Source organism: Pleurodeles waltl, chromosome 4_1, assembly GCF_031143425.1.
Source record: "Pleurodeles waltl isolate 20211129_DDA chromosome 4_1, aPleWal1.hap1.20221129, whole genome shotgun sequence".
In the NCBI taxonomy this organism is placed as follows: domain Eukaryota; kingdom Metazoa; phylum Chordata; class Amphibia; order Caudata; family Salamandridae; genus Pleurodeles; species Pleurodeles waltl.
Window position 1 is genome coordinate 477,194,415 of NC_090442.1, and position 19,649 is coordinate 477,214,063.

General features: G+C 42.0%; 1 protein-coding gene across 6 annotated transcripts in view; it reads left to right on the forward strand.

Annotated features, from left to right (window-relative positions):
- Positions 1-19,649, forward strand: part of PPFIA2 (PTPRF interacting protein alpha 2) — a 1,804,029-nt gene that overhangs the window by 1,631,672 nt on the left and 152,708 nt on the right. For all 6 annotated transcript variants that reach the window (XM_069228760.1, XM_069228762.1, XM_069228763.1 and 3 more), the window contains one exon: positions 15,735-15,910. In XM_069228760.1, the coding sequence (XP_069084861.1) occupies positions 15,735-15,910 (176 nt within the window). The remainder of the gene's footprint in view (positions 1-15,734; positions 15,911-19,649) is intronic.

Consider the following 19,649-nt stretch of genomic DNA (forward strand, 5'->3'; position numbering starts at 1 on the left):
CTGGACGCATTAAATATACGTCCCACGAGTTCACCAAAGTGTTTAGGAAAGTTCGTATTTAACAGGGACTGTATTTCTGTCGACGACCTTGCTACTTGAAGTGCGTAGGTCTTGTGTGCAGATGTAAGGGCCACATGCTCCTGAAACAATAAAGCCTTCAGTCTACTTAACTTGTCAAACTTCACCTTGGAAGTAGCAATGAGGCCAGATATCGGCTACCTCCCTAAATTTAGTGGGGGGAACAACACGTTCCCGCAGCATGTAACGACCTTAGAGACCGAAACAACGTAAACTATTCCGGCCCACATGCCACAACAGTCTTCACTATTGAGAAGGACGCAGCTGCCGTTTGAAAGCACCTGGAACATGCGTTTAATCAAGGGGACTGCAAGCCAAGTTCGCAACCGAGGCATTACACGCCCCATGCAAGGACAGCTGCTTACAAATCATCGAATGGCTGACTGAAGTCTCGCATTCACTACCACTAAGAAAGACCTCTTTCATGCTATTGAGGCATTTGTACGAGAAGGGAAGCTCCCACACCTCATGGATGTAACTATCTCCCAATTTTTCATATCTGCCTACCAGAACATGTTTCAAACAAGAAGTGAATTGTAATGTAGAATTAGGCAGATTAATAACCTCGTGGATCAACCACTCTGCTGAAGGAATCTCAGCCACGGTAAAAGGCAGTCTTTCTATCTTTTCGATGTTAAGCATGATATAAGTCGCCTCCTTTTTAGCCATTTATGAGTGTGGGTGGCTCTGAGTTCTGATGGGCATCAGAAGTCATTCCATAATGCAGTGTCTCTGTCAAAGGTCAGTACCTCAGTTTTGTCCGTGTTGAACTTCAGGCAGTGGTTCTTCATCAAGGTTGAGAAGCTCTTCATGCAGTTGTGGAAGTTGGTCTTCGTCACGGTGGGGTTTGCTGACAGCGAGAGGATGAGCTGGGTGTCATCGGCATAGGAGACTGCTTATGTCATGGGCTCCGATAATGTCCGTAAGTGGAGTGACGTAAATATTAAAAAGAGTGGGACTGAGAGAGGAACCTTGAGGGATGCCGCAGATTGTGTGCTTGGTCACAAAGTGAAAGGAGGGAGCCGGTTTCTCTGGGTCCGTCCAGAGAGAAAAGATGCTATCCATTGGAGCAGGTCGTCTGTGATTCCCATCGGTCTCAGACTGTGGATGATTGTGCGGTAGGGGACTGTGTCAAAGGCTGCAGTGAGGTCGAGCAGGATCAGGGCCTTAAACCATGAGTTACAGTTACTTGAAATAACTCTAACTATAACTGCTGAATTTCTTTGGTTTTGTGCAAGTAAATTCAGAATCTAACTATAACATCTCTGTAACCTTTGGTTTGTTTAAGTGAATTTCTAAGTTTTTTTAATTATATTTCCTAACTACAACATCCCTGTAACATTTGTTTTTCAGTGAAAAAAAAAACAAATATATATATATATATATATATATATATATATATATATATATATATATATAAATTCCTTAAAGTGTGTTTTTTCCTACATTTAAGCTACAGCTCTCATTTTCAGCTCTCTAGATCATTTAGAAGGTGCTATAATGTATTTTGGTCCCAAAATGGCTGTCTGCACTTCCTGGTTGAAGTGCGGACAGCCAACCGGGTCTCACCATGAGATCTGTGCGTAGGCTCTGCACAGATATGTGTATTTCTTTTTTCTTCAAAAACTACTGAATGGAATTACCCCACATCACAAAGACCACAATTTCGGGACCAAGTGCTGGCTTTCTGCTGAATTTAATGCAGTTCCATCCAGCGGTTCGGGCTGTAGTCATGTCTAAAATCTCTATGGGAAATTGCATTGGGAAAATGGGACACCCGTTCTTCTTGGCCCTCACTTCACGAATCATCCCAAAACTAGTTTGGAAACTTTCATGAAGATTCATCAAACAGCGCTAAAATTATTGGCAAAACAATTTTTTTTTTCCTATGGTACTATGTCCTAACTACACCAACCTAATGGCAACCCTCAGTAGGTAACATATATTGTAGGTAGTTATAGTTAGGTCTGCTTTGTCATAGTATTGGAAATGGCCCTTTCTGTAGTGCTATCCCCAAACATTTAGCCTTTCTCCTCCTTTTTTGTGACCCTCTTTGTGTTGGCTTTAGGACTCTGGGCACTCTACCACTGCTAATCAGTGCCAAAGTGCATGTACTCTCTCCCCTAAAATATGGTATGATTGGCTTACACCTGTTTGACCTATTTATTTTTACCTGTGAGACCCTTGTAAAGTGACATGCCATATTCCTAGGGCCTGTAAATTAAATGCTATTAGTGGGTCTGCAGCACTGATTACACATCCCAGAAAAGTACTCTTTCAAACTCGTCACGGGCCTGCCACTGCAGTGCCTGTGTGTGTAGTTTACTTCCACATTGACCTGGCATTTCAAACTACTTACCAAGGCATAAACTCCCCTTTTACTTACACGTTACTCTAAGGTAGGCCCTAGCTAGCCCTGTGAGCAGTGTCCTGTGTGCGTAAAAGGTAGGATAAACAGCCTATTTTGTTTTTTTTACTATTGAGAGGGCTGCTCCTTATATTCCTTATATATTTTATAAATATTTAGGTGGTAATTTCTAACCTGAAAGGAGCATGGTGGCCATGCTTGGTATATTTGGAATGGTAGTGAGAAATCCTGGTTACTGATGTAGTTGGATTTTGCATTACTATTTTAGAAACTCCACTTTTAGGAAGTGACATTTCTCTGTGCTTATAACTCCAGGGTTTTTCAGCCTGACTACAATTCACGTCTAGGGCAGAGTGACAGCTGCAGTTGGTGCATACTTTCAAGACAGCCACAACACAGAAGGGGCTAGGTGTGACGGGAGAGGCATCTGCATTCTGATAGTCATCCCGGGCTGGGAGAGTGGGAGGCGGGTACACTTACATGTCAATAGGCTATGTCCCTGCTTCACACAATGGGCAGATTTACTCCCTACTGATGTCTGGAGCCAAGGCTGGGTTCAAAGGGAGTGTATTTCACTTGAAATGGTTCCTTTGAAGTCACCTCTTGAACAAAGACATTTTTGAGTATAAGTACAGCGGCTCTGACCTCATAATTTTAGAGCACTTTTGGAACTGGGACTGAACCTCTGTCAGACGGACTGCTGTGCTGCTGAATGAACTCATCTGGACTTCTCTTCTGTTGTTGCCCTGCTGCCTGCTAAGTACTGGGTGGCATAAAAGACTCGCTAGATTGCTTTTCTGCTTGTTACCCTGCCTGTCCCTTCATGCCCCTTGAGTGCCTCCCAGGGAGTCTAGAACAATGAAAGCCCTGTTTTCCTGCTCCTTAGCTCCCTTACTCTAGTGTAAACGGAGTGCTTTACCTTTTTTTCCCCTCCAACCGCATGGTGCACACTTCTTCTACATCAGCACAGTGAGTGCTTTTTAACCCTGCTTTAATGGTGGCCATAGGACCTAGTGAGCACTTTAGATTTTCCCCTTCCTCTTTTCACTGAGCGCATAGCAGAGTTTAGAGAGCGCGGTCCTGCAACCTGAAAGGAGAGTGGCGTGCTTTGCCTTTTCTAGCCCTGTCGTATGAGGGAACAATTCCACCCCCGCAAGACTCTTCCTGTGTGTCAGGACATCAACGCTGAAGGATTGTGCCTGCAGCTCCCAGTCACCAGCGTATCTTGCCATAGAACTTCCCCAGGATGGCCCCTCCTACCACGGGAGGAGCAGCGAAAGGAGCACAATGTCAACTGGGCTGAGGAGGCAACTCCCCTGGTAAGCGCGCAGGCTCACCCCACCTGGTCTCAGGTACTCAGGTACATTAGGGAGGGAGAGGGAATCACCTGAAATGCCTCACCACCATGCTGCTCTACTCCTGTGGGTGGCATTGACTCCCCCACCCCTCCAGCTGAGGGACGCCGACCCCCAACAGCCATGCCGCCTGCGCACAGGCAGCTTCATCATTCTTGAGTGTGGAGGAGACGGACCGAGTTCTCCCTGCACAGCAGCTGACTGCAGTCTGATCTGCCAGCATGGCCTCCCCACCAAATCCTACCATGTGTGCCCCCACCCTGCGTTGGCACGTACCTGGGGGGCACGTATTGTTTGTCGGCGGCATCAACGGTGGAAGTCCTCAATGGAGGCAACCCCCAATCAGGAACCAGCCACCTACAGGAAACTACCATCTTACATGAAGTAGGCATGCAGGAGTTCCTGCCATATACTTCACGCCTAAATACTCTTGTTACAGGGTAGGCAGTAACCCAACTAATAGGAGTACAGAGGCGCTGGACCCTATGTTGGCACATTTTAGATGGGGGATTCCATGTGTGTAACGCTGCTGCCTGTCCAATGAAGTATTCATGTTGAGACAATGACTTGAGTCTTCCTCTCCTAACCTAATTACGGCATTTCTCATGCCCTGATAATGTATTATACCCTGTTCTAGATACCTGCACTGTCAGGCTAGTTTGTGCTATGACAGCCATTGCATAACATACCCAGATATCAATCCTTGTAACAAGCTCATGCTTCATGTGTGTGTATTTCCCAATAGGTTACATTTCATGCTCCAAGTATACACAAGTCATATGCTGTGTGTCACTAATGATCATTGCAGTACTCAGTATAACAAGTATCATCTTTCGGTAATTGTTTCATTTGCACAGTATTTATGACTTATGTCATTCTGATCTATGACAGTGTGGAGTCTCTTTTGTGGTGCATTTATTGTGTCATTGGTGTGAGTGTGTTGCACAAAAACTTTACACATGACCTCTGGGTATAAGCCTAAATGCTCTTTGCCAAGCTATCAGGAGATGAGCACAGGTTGTCTCTGGTGTGTAACTAACTTGCCCTGACACTAGTGGCAGGTTCTGCCTGACTTAGGTGCATATCCATGCCAACCAGAAACTCAATTTCTAACATATGGGAATAGTGTTTTTTGGTTTGCTAATAACTTTGGCCCCATTTGATAAATCTTCACAAAAGTTTGTTCACCTCAGCTCTTCCTCGAAAAATTCAGGGTGATCCTTCAAGCAGGGGCTGAGAAAAAAGGGTGGTCCCAAAGCACAAAATCCCCATTCATTTTGCATAGACCTATTTAGACAAGCCAACAGCAAAAACTGTCATACGGAATTACAGCAAATTTGGCAGGAAGCTAGACCTTAGCCTGCAGATTGTGTTTTTTGTAATTTGGTGTAAGTCTATTCAGTATTTTTTGAGAAATTATGGTTTAAAAAGGATTTTTTGCATGGATGGTTGGGTCCGTGAGAGTCTCAGGAGACTCTTCCAGGAGTGCCATTTCCATTGTGCCATCCCGCTTCCACAGGAGTCAGACTCTAGCGAGAGCGGGTGCTCTGGTTGGCTGGCAGCAATGGTAGTCCCATTTCCTGAAGTTATGAAAAAATAAAGCTACAAGGGAACAGGATAGGGATACCTTGATGCGATATGCCCCATTGGAGGAACCCAGAAAGACCACAACAGGACAAAAAATAAGAAAAAAAAGAGCCACATGTAATTACATTATGCCCCGAGGAGCCCACCCCCGGGGCTGTGTTTATGAAGGGAGGAGGGACTGTGTGGCCTCCCTTTCTGCGCATACAGAGGCCCCAGGGAACCCACCCGGTGCCCTTTTTGCAGGGGGCCATATGGTCCCTTTCCTGGAGCCCCCATAGGGCACAGGGAGACCACCCCAGGGCCAAAATTTAAAGAAGATGGGGAGGCTGTGTGGCTCCCCCTCGTTCAGCCTTCAGAGGCCCTGGGGAAGCTCATCCGCTGGGGCTGATTTTATTGATAAAGTGTCTGAGGCCATGCAGCCCCCGGTCCTCTAACCATCCCAGGGAGCCCACCCCTGGGGCAGACATTTGGTAAAAAAAGGGAGGTGGCTCCGCTGCCCCCTCCCCCAATGCCTCTAAAAGTCAGAAACCCCATTACTGGGGCTACTAACCACTGTATAATGGATAGACACCACACAGCCCTCTCCCTGATCCATTAATTGGCTGGAGACCCCATCATCAGGGGCTGGCTCACAATCTATATCCCGAGAGACAACCCAGCAGTGACGCAGGCATGGAAACCTGTGTCTGCTCTTGCTTGGCATGAGCATTTTCAAAAGTCTCGCCAAGCAGGATCAAGCACCAATTCTGCTCACAGCTGGTCGGCGCTTCGAAACTGGTCCCGCCCAATGGGAGTGGACTTTAGATCTGTTTATCTGCCCGCAGTGATGCAGGTAGGGAAACAGATCCAAATGAATAATTAATATATGTATACCAAAATTGAAAACTGTGTATGTTGAAGAAAAATGGTTGAATTGGCAAAACTATTTAAAGGTGGCAATTAAATAATGAATCATCTATCATTGGAGAGACGTATTACAAATGTTTATACATTGGTGCAACTTGAAGCTGTGGTGGTATGTATAACATAAGTTGAGGCATTCCAAATTGACAAAGCCTTACATTTTTGCTGGTAAACCTGCACCAAGGTGATAACTGCAGCTAATCTTGCATATGGTGGCCACCAATGCGATCTTGTCTGATGTGGTCACTGAAGAAAGACACTCATAATATGTGTAGCTGTGGTATTCAGGAATGAAACCAGAAGAGATTAAGAGAAAGTCTGAGGTTTATTTTCGAGAATATGAGCAGGGAAAAAAAAAACAGCCACCACTTGAGCCGCCAACTGAGACTCATTACATTGTTTTTCCCCGGGGGTTCCAGAACAGAATTAGAATGTAAACACCACCTCCCTCACTATACCCATTAAAAAAGAACTTTTCTGACCTACCCCCTTACATATTGAAACAGTAGTATACATCTCCATAGTCTAATACAATTATATAAACAAAGGAACTAAAATACTAAATAGTAATACAATTTGATTTAATTTTTCCCTTCTCTATAAATACAATTTTATATATTCTTTAGAATACAATTTATATTTGCTTTAGAACTAATGCCTAAAATAATCCTTGAAAAAGGAAGGACTCTTTCTCACTCTCCTGGGTCTGTTTTCGTCTCCCTGACCACTGCGGTGTTCCCTTAAATTACCACCACACGTTTTATCACCACACTCATTCCAACCTTGCACAACTTTCGCCACTGTATTTAAATTCCATATTCTATGATCTCTCAACTTTACTGCATTCTTAAAAACTTTAACCACCTCAAAAGGTTGACTGAATTTGAATTCACCCCCCTCTTCTGGGTAATGTTACCTTCACCCAATCTCCCACACTCACTACAGTTTCTTTCACTGCTTTCCTAACATCATACAACTCTTTTCTACTCAACATTTTCTCTCTCTCCTTCTCTCTCCAGTTTCCAGTTCCACCAATATGCTTATCCACCATCTTCTGTTTCTCAGAAAACCACAACGGTAAAATCTCAACATTTGGCCTCCTCCTCTAAATAATTGGAAAGGAGTCACACCTGTAGAAGAATGTGGAGTGAAACGATATTCTCTTACTTTCTTTCTAATCATTACTTCCTAATTACAGCCTGAAGACAGAGCTTGTTGTACACTTTCCTTCAAACCTTTGACAAACCTTTCAACTACACCATTACTTTCTAGATGATAAAGAGCTGCCTTCTTGTGCTTCACTCCTCTCTCACAAAGAAACTCCTCATCCTCCTTTGAAGTAAATTGAACACCATTGTCCGAAAGTATGGAGCTCGGAAACCCCTCTCTTTCAAATAAATCTTCCAAAAAATTCAACCACCACTTTTGACTCCACTGAATTAACAATTTTAATTTCGGGCCAACGCGAAAACATACCCAGACACACCAACACATAACGATCAAAATAATTAATTCTTAGTGACCCCAATATGTCAATGGTAATGTCAGACCAAGGGCTGTTAGCTTGCTCTCTCAACACCATTGGTTGCGTTCTGCCCTTAAAACTTCACACCTCGAACATTCAATGCAATTTCTTACCATACGTTCCACCTGTACATCCATAGCTGGCCACCAATATCCTTTTCTCACCCTCTCTTTAGTTTTGGCTATTCCCATATGGCTTGCATGAGAGTGATTTACCAAAACTTCTCTTACACTGGTCGGAGGAACAAGTTTTGAGCCTCTCATAAGCAAGCCATCCACAACTGACAATTCACCTTTGACCTGCCAAAACCCTTTCTTAGAATCATCACTTTTGTTTTCTTCACACCAACCCTCATTCACCAGACTCATGACCTTCAACAACACCACATCCTTCCTTAATCCATCCCTCCATGTTTCTTCGGAAACAATTCCTTCTGATATTTTACACACACTGACTTCCTCATCTTCATCCACACTTTCTATACCTTCCATGACACATTCACCACAATCACCCTTCACCAACCTTGAAAGACAATCAGCTAATACATTGTCCACACCAGGAATATACAAAACCTCAAAATCAAATTCCTGTAGCGCAACAACCCATTTTCGTATCCTATGAGACACTAAATCTATGCCTTTCTTGCAAAACACCTATTTGAGAGGTTTATTCTTTCCCCACAGAAATTTTCTTAGCTTACGCACTGACCAGTACACAGCCAATGCCTCTTTCTCCACAACTGAATAATTGCATTCAGCACCTCTCAACGCACGAGACACAAACAAAATGGTACGATCGACACCATCCTTTCTTTGCATAAGAACTGCACCTAAACCTTTAGAACTCGCATCTGTCAAAATCCAAGATTCATCAGCCGTATCAAAACTGCCTAAACTTGCAGCTGAGACCAAACACTGCTTCAACACTTCAAGCTGCTCCTCACAATGTTTTGTCCATTGAAACTCCATACCTTTCTGTAACAGTTCCCTTATACTTAACGTCTTCTGAGCCAAATTAGGAATACATTTGCTATAAAATTCTACCATGCCCAAAAGTTTCTTCACTTCCTCCTTGTTTTTAGGACTCTTAAGTTTACAGATAGCATTGACCAAATCATCCTTCGGCTTAATATCTTCACCACTTATAACATGACCTAAATACTCAAATTCTTGCAAATTGAACTTGCACTTCTCTGCCTTCAAAGTCAACCCAACTGAATGCAAACGAGACAGCACTTTCCTCAACCTATCATCATATTGTACAACATCGAAACCAGAGATTAGCACATCATCCTGATACACTTTTACATCATCCAGCCCATTTAAGAATAATTTCCATAACTCTCTGAAATACTGCAGCCGCAGAAATTAACCCAAATGGCATTCTCATAAATTTAAATGTACCAAAGGGTGTCACAAAAGCTGTCAAATTTTGACACTCAGGATGCAGGGCAATTTGATGGTACGCAGACGTTAAATCCAAGGCCGAAAAATGCTTGGCACCATTCAAAGAACAAAATAAATCACATATATTAGGCAGTGGATAATGGTCCACAAATACCACCTTGATGAGTTCCCTTAAATCCACACACAACCTTGCACCTCCATTAGCCTTCCGCGCCACAACCACTGGAGACAACCATTCTGTAGCTTCAACCACTGTATAATTCCATCATTCGTCAATCTGTCCAATTCCATTCTCATGTCTTGCCGCACTAAAAATGGTGCATTCCTAACTTTGGCAATTTTGGGAGTGACATTAGGTTTTAATTGAATAATTCTTGAGGCACCCAATGCCTTTTTCAAAAAGCTCTGGAAGCTCTTCCATTTTACATTACTTTCCACCAAACTGTCCACGGAATCATTCTTTACTTTTACATCACTCACCATTTCACCTGGGTTATCTCTAAGACATACTGGAGGATCCTCATTAGGACATTAAGGTCACGTTGATGTAGCCAACTGATAAGAGAATCACCCTTCATGGAGACATACATTTTTCCTGGAACAATTCTGTGCTTAAATTCTATAGTGCCCCACAAATATCCCAGTAAATGTATAGGAACACCTCCATATCCTCTTGGTTTAATGTCTGGCTCAAATAATTGAACATAGCCAGACAATTTTTGTTCAAAGAACGTCTTTGGAATGAGCGTTATTTTGGCACCAGAGTCAAGCAACATTTTGACAGGACTGTCATTCACTTTAACCACCTCCAAAGGGCCACTACACAAAAAACTTTTAATTTGAAAAATGTAATCTTCCTTCTCTAAATTTTCTTCACTGTCTAAAATATCCACCTCCTGCACTTTCTTTTGATTCTTCGTTGATCTGCAGCATCTCGTGAAATGCCCCTTCCTTCCACAACTTTTACATTGAGCTTTCCACCCAGGACATCCTCTATTATTGGCAAAATGTCCCTCATCGCCACACCTAAAACATTTTCCTTTCACTTGTTTCATGTTGCTATTATCAACCTCAGATGTCTGATGAAGAAGTCTAGAATTCTTTACAACTTGCACCAAATTTCCTTTCTGACATTCATGTCAACTGTCACTTGAATACATATCTTTCTCCAATACTTCCGAACACGCCTTTGAGTGTTCAAATTTTTTTGCCGCAATGATGACCTCCTGTGACAACGGGTTATCCTTGTGCCACATGCTCTCCCATGGTTTATCTGTTGTAGTTCCTAACATTAACTGATCTCTCAGTCTTTCCTCAAGTGAAGAAGCAAAATTACAGGTTGATGCCATCTTTCGCAATTCAGTAATGTATTATTCAACAGATTCTCCTGAGCGTTGTTGCCTACGACCAAAATGATAGCGTTCTAGAATTGTAATTATGTTTGGCAGATAGTGCAAATCCAATTTCTTAATGCAGATCTCAGATTCATTTAAGCCTGCTGCTCAGAAATTTCTTGTTCTTCTGATCCCAAACAGTGCATTAACAGTGATGTTTTCCTCTCCGCACTCAGTGAAGTTCCACACACCCTTGCATAGTGATCAAATACATTTTTCCACTTAATCCAAGGAATGGGAGGATTTCCTGGAGTCGATAAAAATAAATTACGGTGTCGGAACGTTCTGCATTCTCAATTTTACACTATATGGTTTAATAGCTGATAAATTGGATTTATATGATTTTTATAGACTTTTCTACCCCTTTTTTAAAAAGAAAATTAGTTTATTTGAATGAGGTTGGACTAATAAATAGCGTAAAAGATTCAAAATAATCTTAAAGTACTGCAACGTTTCTTTCTTAAATTTCTTATTTTTAAATACAAAACCTTTGTTGACCTAATCCCTGCGTGTCCGTAGATGTGATCACTCAACACAGCGAAAGAGCTTCATCCAGACGAACGCAGTGAAACCGTTGGCATGAGAACCAGGCGCAGGGAAACACTTCAAAGAGACTCCATCAGCATCAGCACTATGAAGGCGTTGTCATGGAAACCGTCAGGAGGGCAAGACGGTGCACGTGCATTCTCCTAGTGAGGCTGAGAGATATGCAGTGCCCAAGAACACAGGAGTTCGAGCTGAAGTCACAAGAACAAAAGGCTCGAGGCTGCGCGGCTCAGAAACACCGGGCAGAGACGGAGCGCGAGATCAAAAGGCTCGAGGCTGCGCAGAGACAGAGCGCGAGGAGATAAAGCGAGGAAATGAATATAAAAATAGCTCACTTGACTGTTCGGCTTCACAATGCCCTCCAGGTCAGCAAATCCTTACACATTTCCGTATACGCTGAAACACAAATAGTGAATACTCCTGTCTGCCTACAAACTGTTCCTGGCGTTAGGGTTTTAAATATCCACTCCGACGGTCATCAAAACATGGGAGTTCATCGCTCGTCGCCAAATTGTGGTATCCAGGAATGAAACCAGAAGAGAAGAAGAGACTTTCTAAGGTGTATTTTCAAGAATATAAGCAAGGATAAAAATCCCAGCCACCACTTGAGCCTCCAACTGCCAACTAAGGCTCATCACATTGTTTTTCCCCACGTTTCCAGGACAGAATTAGAATGTAAACACCACAGTAGCGCACAATGATTTTCATTAAACATAAGTAGCTTTAATTGCAGAAAAGGTTGGAGACCTCTGGGTTAAAGCAATGTTATAGTTAGATGTGGTACAACGATCGCTTTCGTTTAAATAAAAATTGTATAAATTCACTGATAAAAACAAAGGTTAAATTAATGTTATAGACCACTTGTATGGCATTGATATTATCACTGCGATATTTGCAATAAACGTATTGATGAGAAAACTCTGCATGGCAGGGGCACTAATTATATTAGGGCACGGGTTATAGTTAGTTGAAATAATGCTAACTATAACAGTTGAATTTCTATGGTTTTGTGTGTGTACATTCAGAACCCAACTTCAACGTCCCTGTAACCTTTGTTTTTTCAGTTAATTTCTAAGCTTTTTAAAATGCTAATTCACAACTATAACATCCCTGTTATCTTTGTTTTTTCGGTGAAAATATATATATATATATATATATATATATATATATATATATAAACAAAATCTGATGCAAGTTGCGTATCAGATGTACCCACTGAAATATAAATATACATCTCACCCACCTGATTGATGTTCCCCTTATTGTAGACCTTTATATATGTTTTTTTTTATATTTTACTTTCTGGACAGGGTGTTTTTTCAGCCAACACATGTCCCATCCCTGTTTACTAGCTTATAGTATATTAAAAATTAACCCAAATGGCGTGGACTTGTGAGGTCACATGCATGAGGGGGGAGTCAATTAAATGTAGTTCTCACATACAGCTTTGAGCATACACTTTTGCTTAATAGAAACATTAGTGCAGTAAGATAGCCATAAACCACAGTGCTAAATATTATGCTATGGCATATGTCTGTTTCAAATATGTTTTCTCTGATACCTACTATGATATCCAAGAAAATTACATTTGGTTTTCAATGCATGGTTTATCATTGTTGAATTTTATTTGGCAAGGTTTGTCATAGTAGGGACAAATGTTTGCATACACGTTTCCAGGATCAGAAAGTAAAGGGGTCTAAATTACAGTTTTGGGACCACAATTCCTGCAGTAGTACCTACCTCTGGAGAAAGAAAGAGAACTAAAACCTCAATAAAATCTTGAATCATTTTCCCACTTAGGTTATTATGATAGTGTTAAGTGTACTGTGGTTGAATTCAGGATTATGCGTAAACACGTGTACCTCAATCCTTGCTGTTCTGTGGTGTTTCATGCTAACAAGTGTAAAATTCCCAAGAGAAAAATCAATATTGCATTTTACATCATCTCTTTGATTCCACAAGCACTTCAACCAAAAGGGTTAATTTTTTGCTATAATATTTTAACACATAATTGTTTTTTTTTTACATTAGGACATTCATAGAAGGAAAGTAGTTGGACGAGACCTACTTTTCATAAATGATGATGTGAAAATACTGTGGACATTTACTATCTTTATTGATAATGTCAATGGAAGATGGCACACAGGGTATAGTGAAACATGATTCTTACTTTCCATTGTGTTTGAATCTAGATTGCAGGAAAAATTCACCATATTGAGCAGGAAGATGGAGGGAAAGATTTTTGAGAAAGTTTCACTGCTAAAAACAGTCTGCAAAGAGACTAAACCATATTTTAGAGTTTGGCAGATGGGATACGCCATCAAAACATGAGGGAAATCCCATCAACTGTATTACAAGTGCCATAGCCTATATTGCACTGTATTACGAAGGATGAGAGATCCCTCATGTTTGTTGCCCTTAATTTTCTATTGCTGCGTCCCTCCCTTGCAATCATGTTGTGCCTTCCTGGACATCATAACAGTCCAAAAAGGCTTGAAGAGCCTCACTGATTCTAACAGGTTGTATAGAAGCCAATCCATATTGCTTAAACACATGGATCAATTTTAATTCACCATTTCTCAATGTTTGACTTAGCACTTTTTCTCTGCACAAGAAAATGTATGTCTATTTCACAGTAACTTGTGGTGTAGGAAATTGGAATAGTATTTGAGAAAGGTAGAATCTCCAATCAAATATAAGACACAGTCCTTGTCAGGATGAACCATAACCATAAAAGTCACAAAATAAACCTGTGCTTAACCTTCCGGTAGCTTTGCACAAAAGCAGTCAGGCTTAACCTAGAGGTGTAGATGTGTAAAGTATTTATGCAGCACTCCAACGGTAACAAAGAGAAAACACCACAGAATAAAAATTCCAAACCAATTGGAACCAATAAAGGACAATTTATAGAACATTACTTCAAAATTACAAACATCCAATTAGTAGAACCAGAGATATGCATTTTATAAGTATTAGGTGAAAAAACCCATCATAAAGCACAAATCGATACTCAGGGTTATCTGGTTGAGCTGGCAGGTGTAAAGTTACAAGTTCAGGCCAACTGCAATTAAGGTGGATTGGAAATAGGGACCAGGCTCGTCCTGCTGAACAGTTACTTTGTCAAGTCCGGGCTACAGCTTTCGTTCAGGGGTACCATGAGGAGGTTGTTGTCAGCACAAGAAGCATGTCAAGCGTTGCAGGTGGTTGCTGTTGCAGTGCTAAGAGCTGGTCATTGCTGGAGATTCACGTTGGTGGTAAAAGTGGAACCTCACTGTTGGCGTGAAGTACACATCTCTCTGGAGCTTTGTATTGGTAGTAATCGTGGGCAATCTCTGTCGGAAGGAAATGTAGATATCACTGGAGCTCTGCATTTGTGGTTGTCGCAGGCGGTCATTTCTGGGTGTGAAGGGATCACCTTGTTGTTGTAAGGGCCCAAAACGTCTGTATCTTCACCTTGAGGTCAGGAGAAATATACTGTGATGCCAGACAAGAGTCCACGACCTGGGGGGCATCTCTTAGGGACAGGACTAACTCCAGTAGAGGCCCACAGCATGGCTCAGGCAGGACCAGCCAGGTCCAGTTCGTACTGATCAGCTGGGCAGTTGCAGGGAGGCCTCTGGAAGCTTGTTGTCTCTCTGGAATTCAATCAGAAAGTCAACCAACTTACAATTCAAGTCACTTCTGGGAGCTTGAGATCAAGGAAGCAGGTCCAAACTTCCTTCTTCACAAAGCAGGGCAGTCCTTCTTACGAATCTTCCACATGTCCAGGAGTATTCTAAACAGAGGTTCTGAAGGTGCTACTTGTATACCTAATGCCAGCTTATGTTTGAGGGAATTCCCTGGGCTACCCCAAAACTAGTTTTGGTCAGTTCTTCCCCTGGCACTGGTTCCAAACTGTCTAGGATTTTAAAGGTAAGGGCACGCCTGGTGCTAGGTTACTTTGTGTGTGCTTCAGTCATGGCCCTTTTAAGAGCAACCAGTGGGTGTTACAAAGGGTGCTGCTGCCCCCTAGTAGCATTTAATTTACAGGCCCTGGGTATAGTTTGTACCATTTACTAGGAACTTATACGTAAATTAAATGTGGCAATTAGTTGTAGGACAATTTTACCATGTTTTAGGGAGACAGCACAAGCACTTTACCATGTCTGGGGAATACCACACCAAGAGTGTTGGGTCTAACAGTGAGCCAAGCAGCAATTCAGGATTTCCAGACTGCAAATGGTTGTGGCAGAAGAGAAATAACGTCTATGTAGTACTTCAAGGATTTTCTAGTTTCCATGCAAGATAATGATACTCAAAACAGTTAATTTTTAAAAGCTATAAATCTAACATGTGGTCACTGTTGTGGCCTGTGACCACCCCTAAGTGATGCCTGTGGAGCTAAACCTAAAAGACTATAACTTTGTTCCAAAATTATGTAAAGATATTCCACATTTTTGTCCCACTCATTCAGTTGTACTGTAAGTTCTGTTATATAACCATCATTGTGGACAGATTTCTCGTAAATATTTAATTTTATTGCTTTTTCCAATGTGTGATAGATCTGCATGATCTATTTTTCTCTCTTTGTAGACTCTAGCGTATGGTGACATGAACCATGAATGGATAGGCAATGAATGGCTTCCTAGCCTGGGGTTACCTCAGTACCGAAGTTACTTCATGGAATGTTTAGTAGATGCCAGGATGCTGGACCATCTGACAAAAAAAGACCTCAGAGTGCACTTAAAAATGGTGGATAGCTTTCATAGGTAAGTTCAGTTGAAGATATCAATAAACACTTTGTTTTGTGAATGCATGAAAATCAAGAAAATAGAAAGGAAGCGTGTTTTTAAGTTACCACCAATAAATCTCAATGATACATTTTATTAAACGAAAACCACGTCTGTTGTTAGTGTTTATGTGTTCTTTCTCGTAAAAAAATGGCGCAGAATGGCGGTTCTGTAAGTAGAGGATTTAACACCAGACATTTTTCAGAACATTCCTAATGTTACAGTTTTTGCTATTGTCGAATGGTGAATGTAGCATTTGGTGATGTTAAATTCTCTGCCTATTTGTATTTGTATGCAAAGTTAAATCAGGCCCTTCACAAATGATATACCCTAGGGAAAAAGTATAATGCAAAAAGGGCTGAACTGCACTGGCTAAGATTAGAACACATTCAACAGCCTGACATTTTCTCCTACTGCCAGACAGACATCTTCGTTTGCAGAAGAACCAAAAATAAAAGGCTCTTGACCGCATTTGGGAGTAAATCACTGAAGGAGCCAGGAGTCAAAACGAGGAATGAACTTTCCAAAAGCCTAAGCAGGAGGGAATAACCTTGTGAGTTTTAAATGAAATCTCAAATGCTGACTGCGCTAAGACTCATAGGTTTTACGTACAGCCCGAACTTCTAAGATTATCAGACCGGCCTTTTAAAAACTAAGGCCTCCTAAAAGTATCAGAGATATGTTTTCGTTTCTGAGGAAACAAATCTATACACTACTTGTGTACTGAAGTGTACAGGACACACCCAGTATGTGGGATCCTGCTATGTTTGTGAGACACAGGAATTTGCTCTAGAAGTGTATGCTTCCATAACAAATCCTATTGTAGACAGTTCACAGTGATATCTGCGACACTGTGCATCATACATGGCAAGCTTTAAAAGCCCTAGTGCAGGAAAAGTCAGCAGCACCTGCCAGGTCTTAATAGGTTTGCTTCGGTGGTATGTTTTCCACCTTGCACATCCCAGCAAAACCAAATATCGTTGGATTAAAAATGACCACATTTGTCAATTGGAGTCGAGGGAGAAGGCAAATGTGAGCACTGAATCGGTAATCTTAATTAGGTGTTCATATATTATAGTATACATAATTCATACTTCCCATGCGTAGAAAGCTACACGAGTACAAAAACACCGAGAAACCCATACATTAGGCACGTTTACAAGTAATATACACATGTAGTAAGTATTTTCCAAATGTAAACCTTCGCCTTTGAGACGCTTCCCTTTATTGGCTATTAATTCTTATTCCAAGTATTTTTTCTGAATTAAAATACTTTGTACAACATTTAACAAAGCTTTTAAGTTTGAGCTGGAAATTGTCTTTAGTCTGCCTCTTTTGAAGCATCTATTTGATCTCTTACTCAAAAGGACTGTGGTTAAAACAACCTGCGTGGCGGTCTTTCAAGTCATTTGCAGACTCTGTATTTATTTCCCTTTTTATCTTATTCATGTTCTTAGACATCAAAGGATTATTTTTTTTAATCCGGTGTTCGTGTTATTTTCAGACCTTAGAAATTATGACGTGCTTAAAATTGTTCTGACCATGTTGACTACCAGCTGAGATGTAGACGGATTTAAAATGTTATCTTTGGTACCAACATTTTTTCATGGCTCTATTCAGTAATACCTACGCTATGGGGGCATATTCATCGTAAACGAGCCATCACCATCTCATTTAAGCGCAAAAACAAATTATAGCTGTTGTATAAGTGCCTTCGCAATTCTCCTCCTTCACTTAGAGAATTCCCTATGATCCTCCTGCACAATCATGCCCAGCTTTCTAACCTTTGACAATTGTTATCATTTAATTGCTCTTTTTTTTAAGTTCTCTTCAGGAAGGAGTTTTTCTTTGGTTATTGGACAATCTTCTTAACTATAAGTAGTTCACAGCAGCAGCCCTGCAATTCTGGAGATCAGGTGGTGGAGTGGTGGAGAACAGGAAATGTTTGGGAAGGCAGTGGTTAAAAATGAACACTGAAAAAGTACTAATTTTCTGACTGAAATTTTTAACTGCAGATTTTTCATCTTCTTATTATACCCAGATGGCGAACTGGATTCCGAAAACTTTAAAGCAGTATTTCTATATGTTGGGAGATGGTGCATGTGATGCCACACAGATGTTGTGTGCACCAGATGTGAAATGTGTACTTCTATATAGGCACAACCCATGCATTCTGACATCAGCTATTTTCTTTCTGCACCATTGGAAGCAGATACGGAGCTACCCCTGGTCCATTGGTGCAGAAAGAAAAGAGCTGATGTCAGAATGCATGGGTTGTGCCTATATGTGCCTATTTATTTAAAAAAATGTTTGTCAGTGTTCAAGGGTCATGTCTCCCAACAGATCAATAGGGATTTCTTCCTGTGGGGAATCTCACAGCCAGATGTCTTTAGCTGATTCAAACTTGGTATGCCTGTGGTGCCTGGTGTCATCCCAGTACTCCGCACCAGGATGCACCTGAAGATGAAATTGTTCAGGCCCGGTACCAAAAGTCCCTGTGTTTGTCGAAGTGATGTAAAGATTGCCCCTCTCCTGAAGCCGCTACTGAAGCATCTCCCACGACAGGTCATAGTCAAGATCACAGATTTTGGGTAAGTCCGAGAAAGTTCAAGTAGGACTCAACCCCATTGCGTCCCCTGAGAGGGCACAAAGACATCTCCAACAGCTGTTCGGCGGAGCCTATTCCTGACCCCACAATGCACCAGCCCACGTTTCCTGATCTAGGGGCAACTCTGTTACAAACCAAAGAGTTCCATTAGACATTGGTGCACTGATTTGCGCAACTGACTCCCACTCGATCATCTTTGGGCCCCATGGAGACAAGAGAATGTGGCCTCCTGCCGGTTGGACCCCCCTCTGTGGGTCCGCTGGATCTGCTCCCAGGTTTGTACCGACTCCCGTACTGAACCTGTTTCTGGTGCCATGCCCTATGACAGTGCATGACCAACAATGATGATGACAAATTCACTGGTGCCAGATTACAACAGCTGACACGTAGTAGTGCTGTTTGGCTCTGAGACAGCACCGTGCTGACCTCGCCCAAGATGGAGATTGACACTGCTTATTCCACCTAATAGAGATACAGTCCCCTGCCCCAAGGCAGGGAACAGTTTATTCAAGGCATCTCCAGTATCTGTGATCCAGTGGATGACATTACTCAACCGTACCAAGACGACAACTGGTAATATGATCTTCTTCAGACACTGTCATGTTCTCCCCTCCAGGACTAGCTATGGAAGAGAATGCATAATTTGTCATCGTGGTGCACAAAGTTGCAGAAATCCTTGACCTCCAGCTCCCTACCCATAGAAGTCGAGACTAATGTGCTGAATGAGGTTCTACAGCCTGGCCAAACAACTTCAGAAGCCGTTTTTCCTTTTATTGAGGCTTATACAGATACTGCTTTGGGGACCTAGGCCAAGCCCTCTTTGGAGGCCCTGGTAACACACCAAATTGCCCACTGTTAACATCCTGTTCCTGGGGACCAGGAATTTCTCATCCATCACCTCTACCCTAAGAGTCTGCAGGCTTGAGCCAGTAAAGTCAACCCAAACCCATTTCCCTCTGCCTCTCCAGATAGGGAATTCAAAAGGATTGCCAATTTTGGACATGGAATGTTGTTGTCCACAAGTTGTGTCCTACGTTCATTGAGTGCCACATGTCTGGTGGGCCGCTACTCCCATGCCATATGGGACTTGGAGGCCCAGGTTTTTCCACT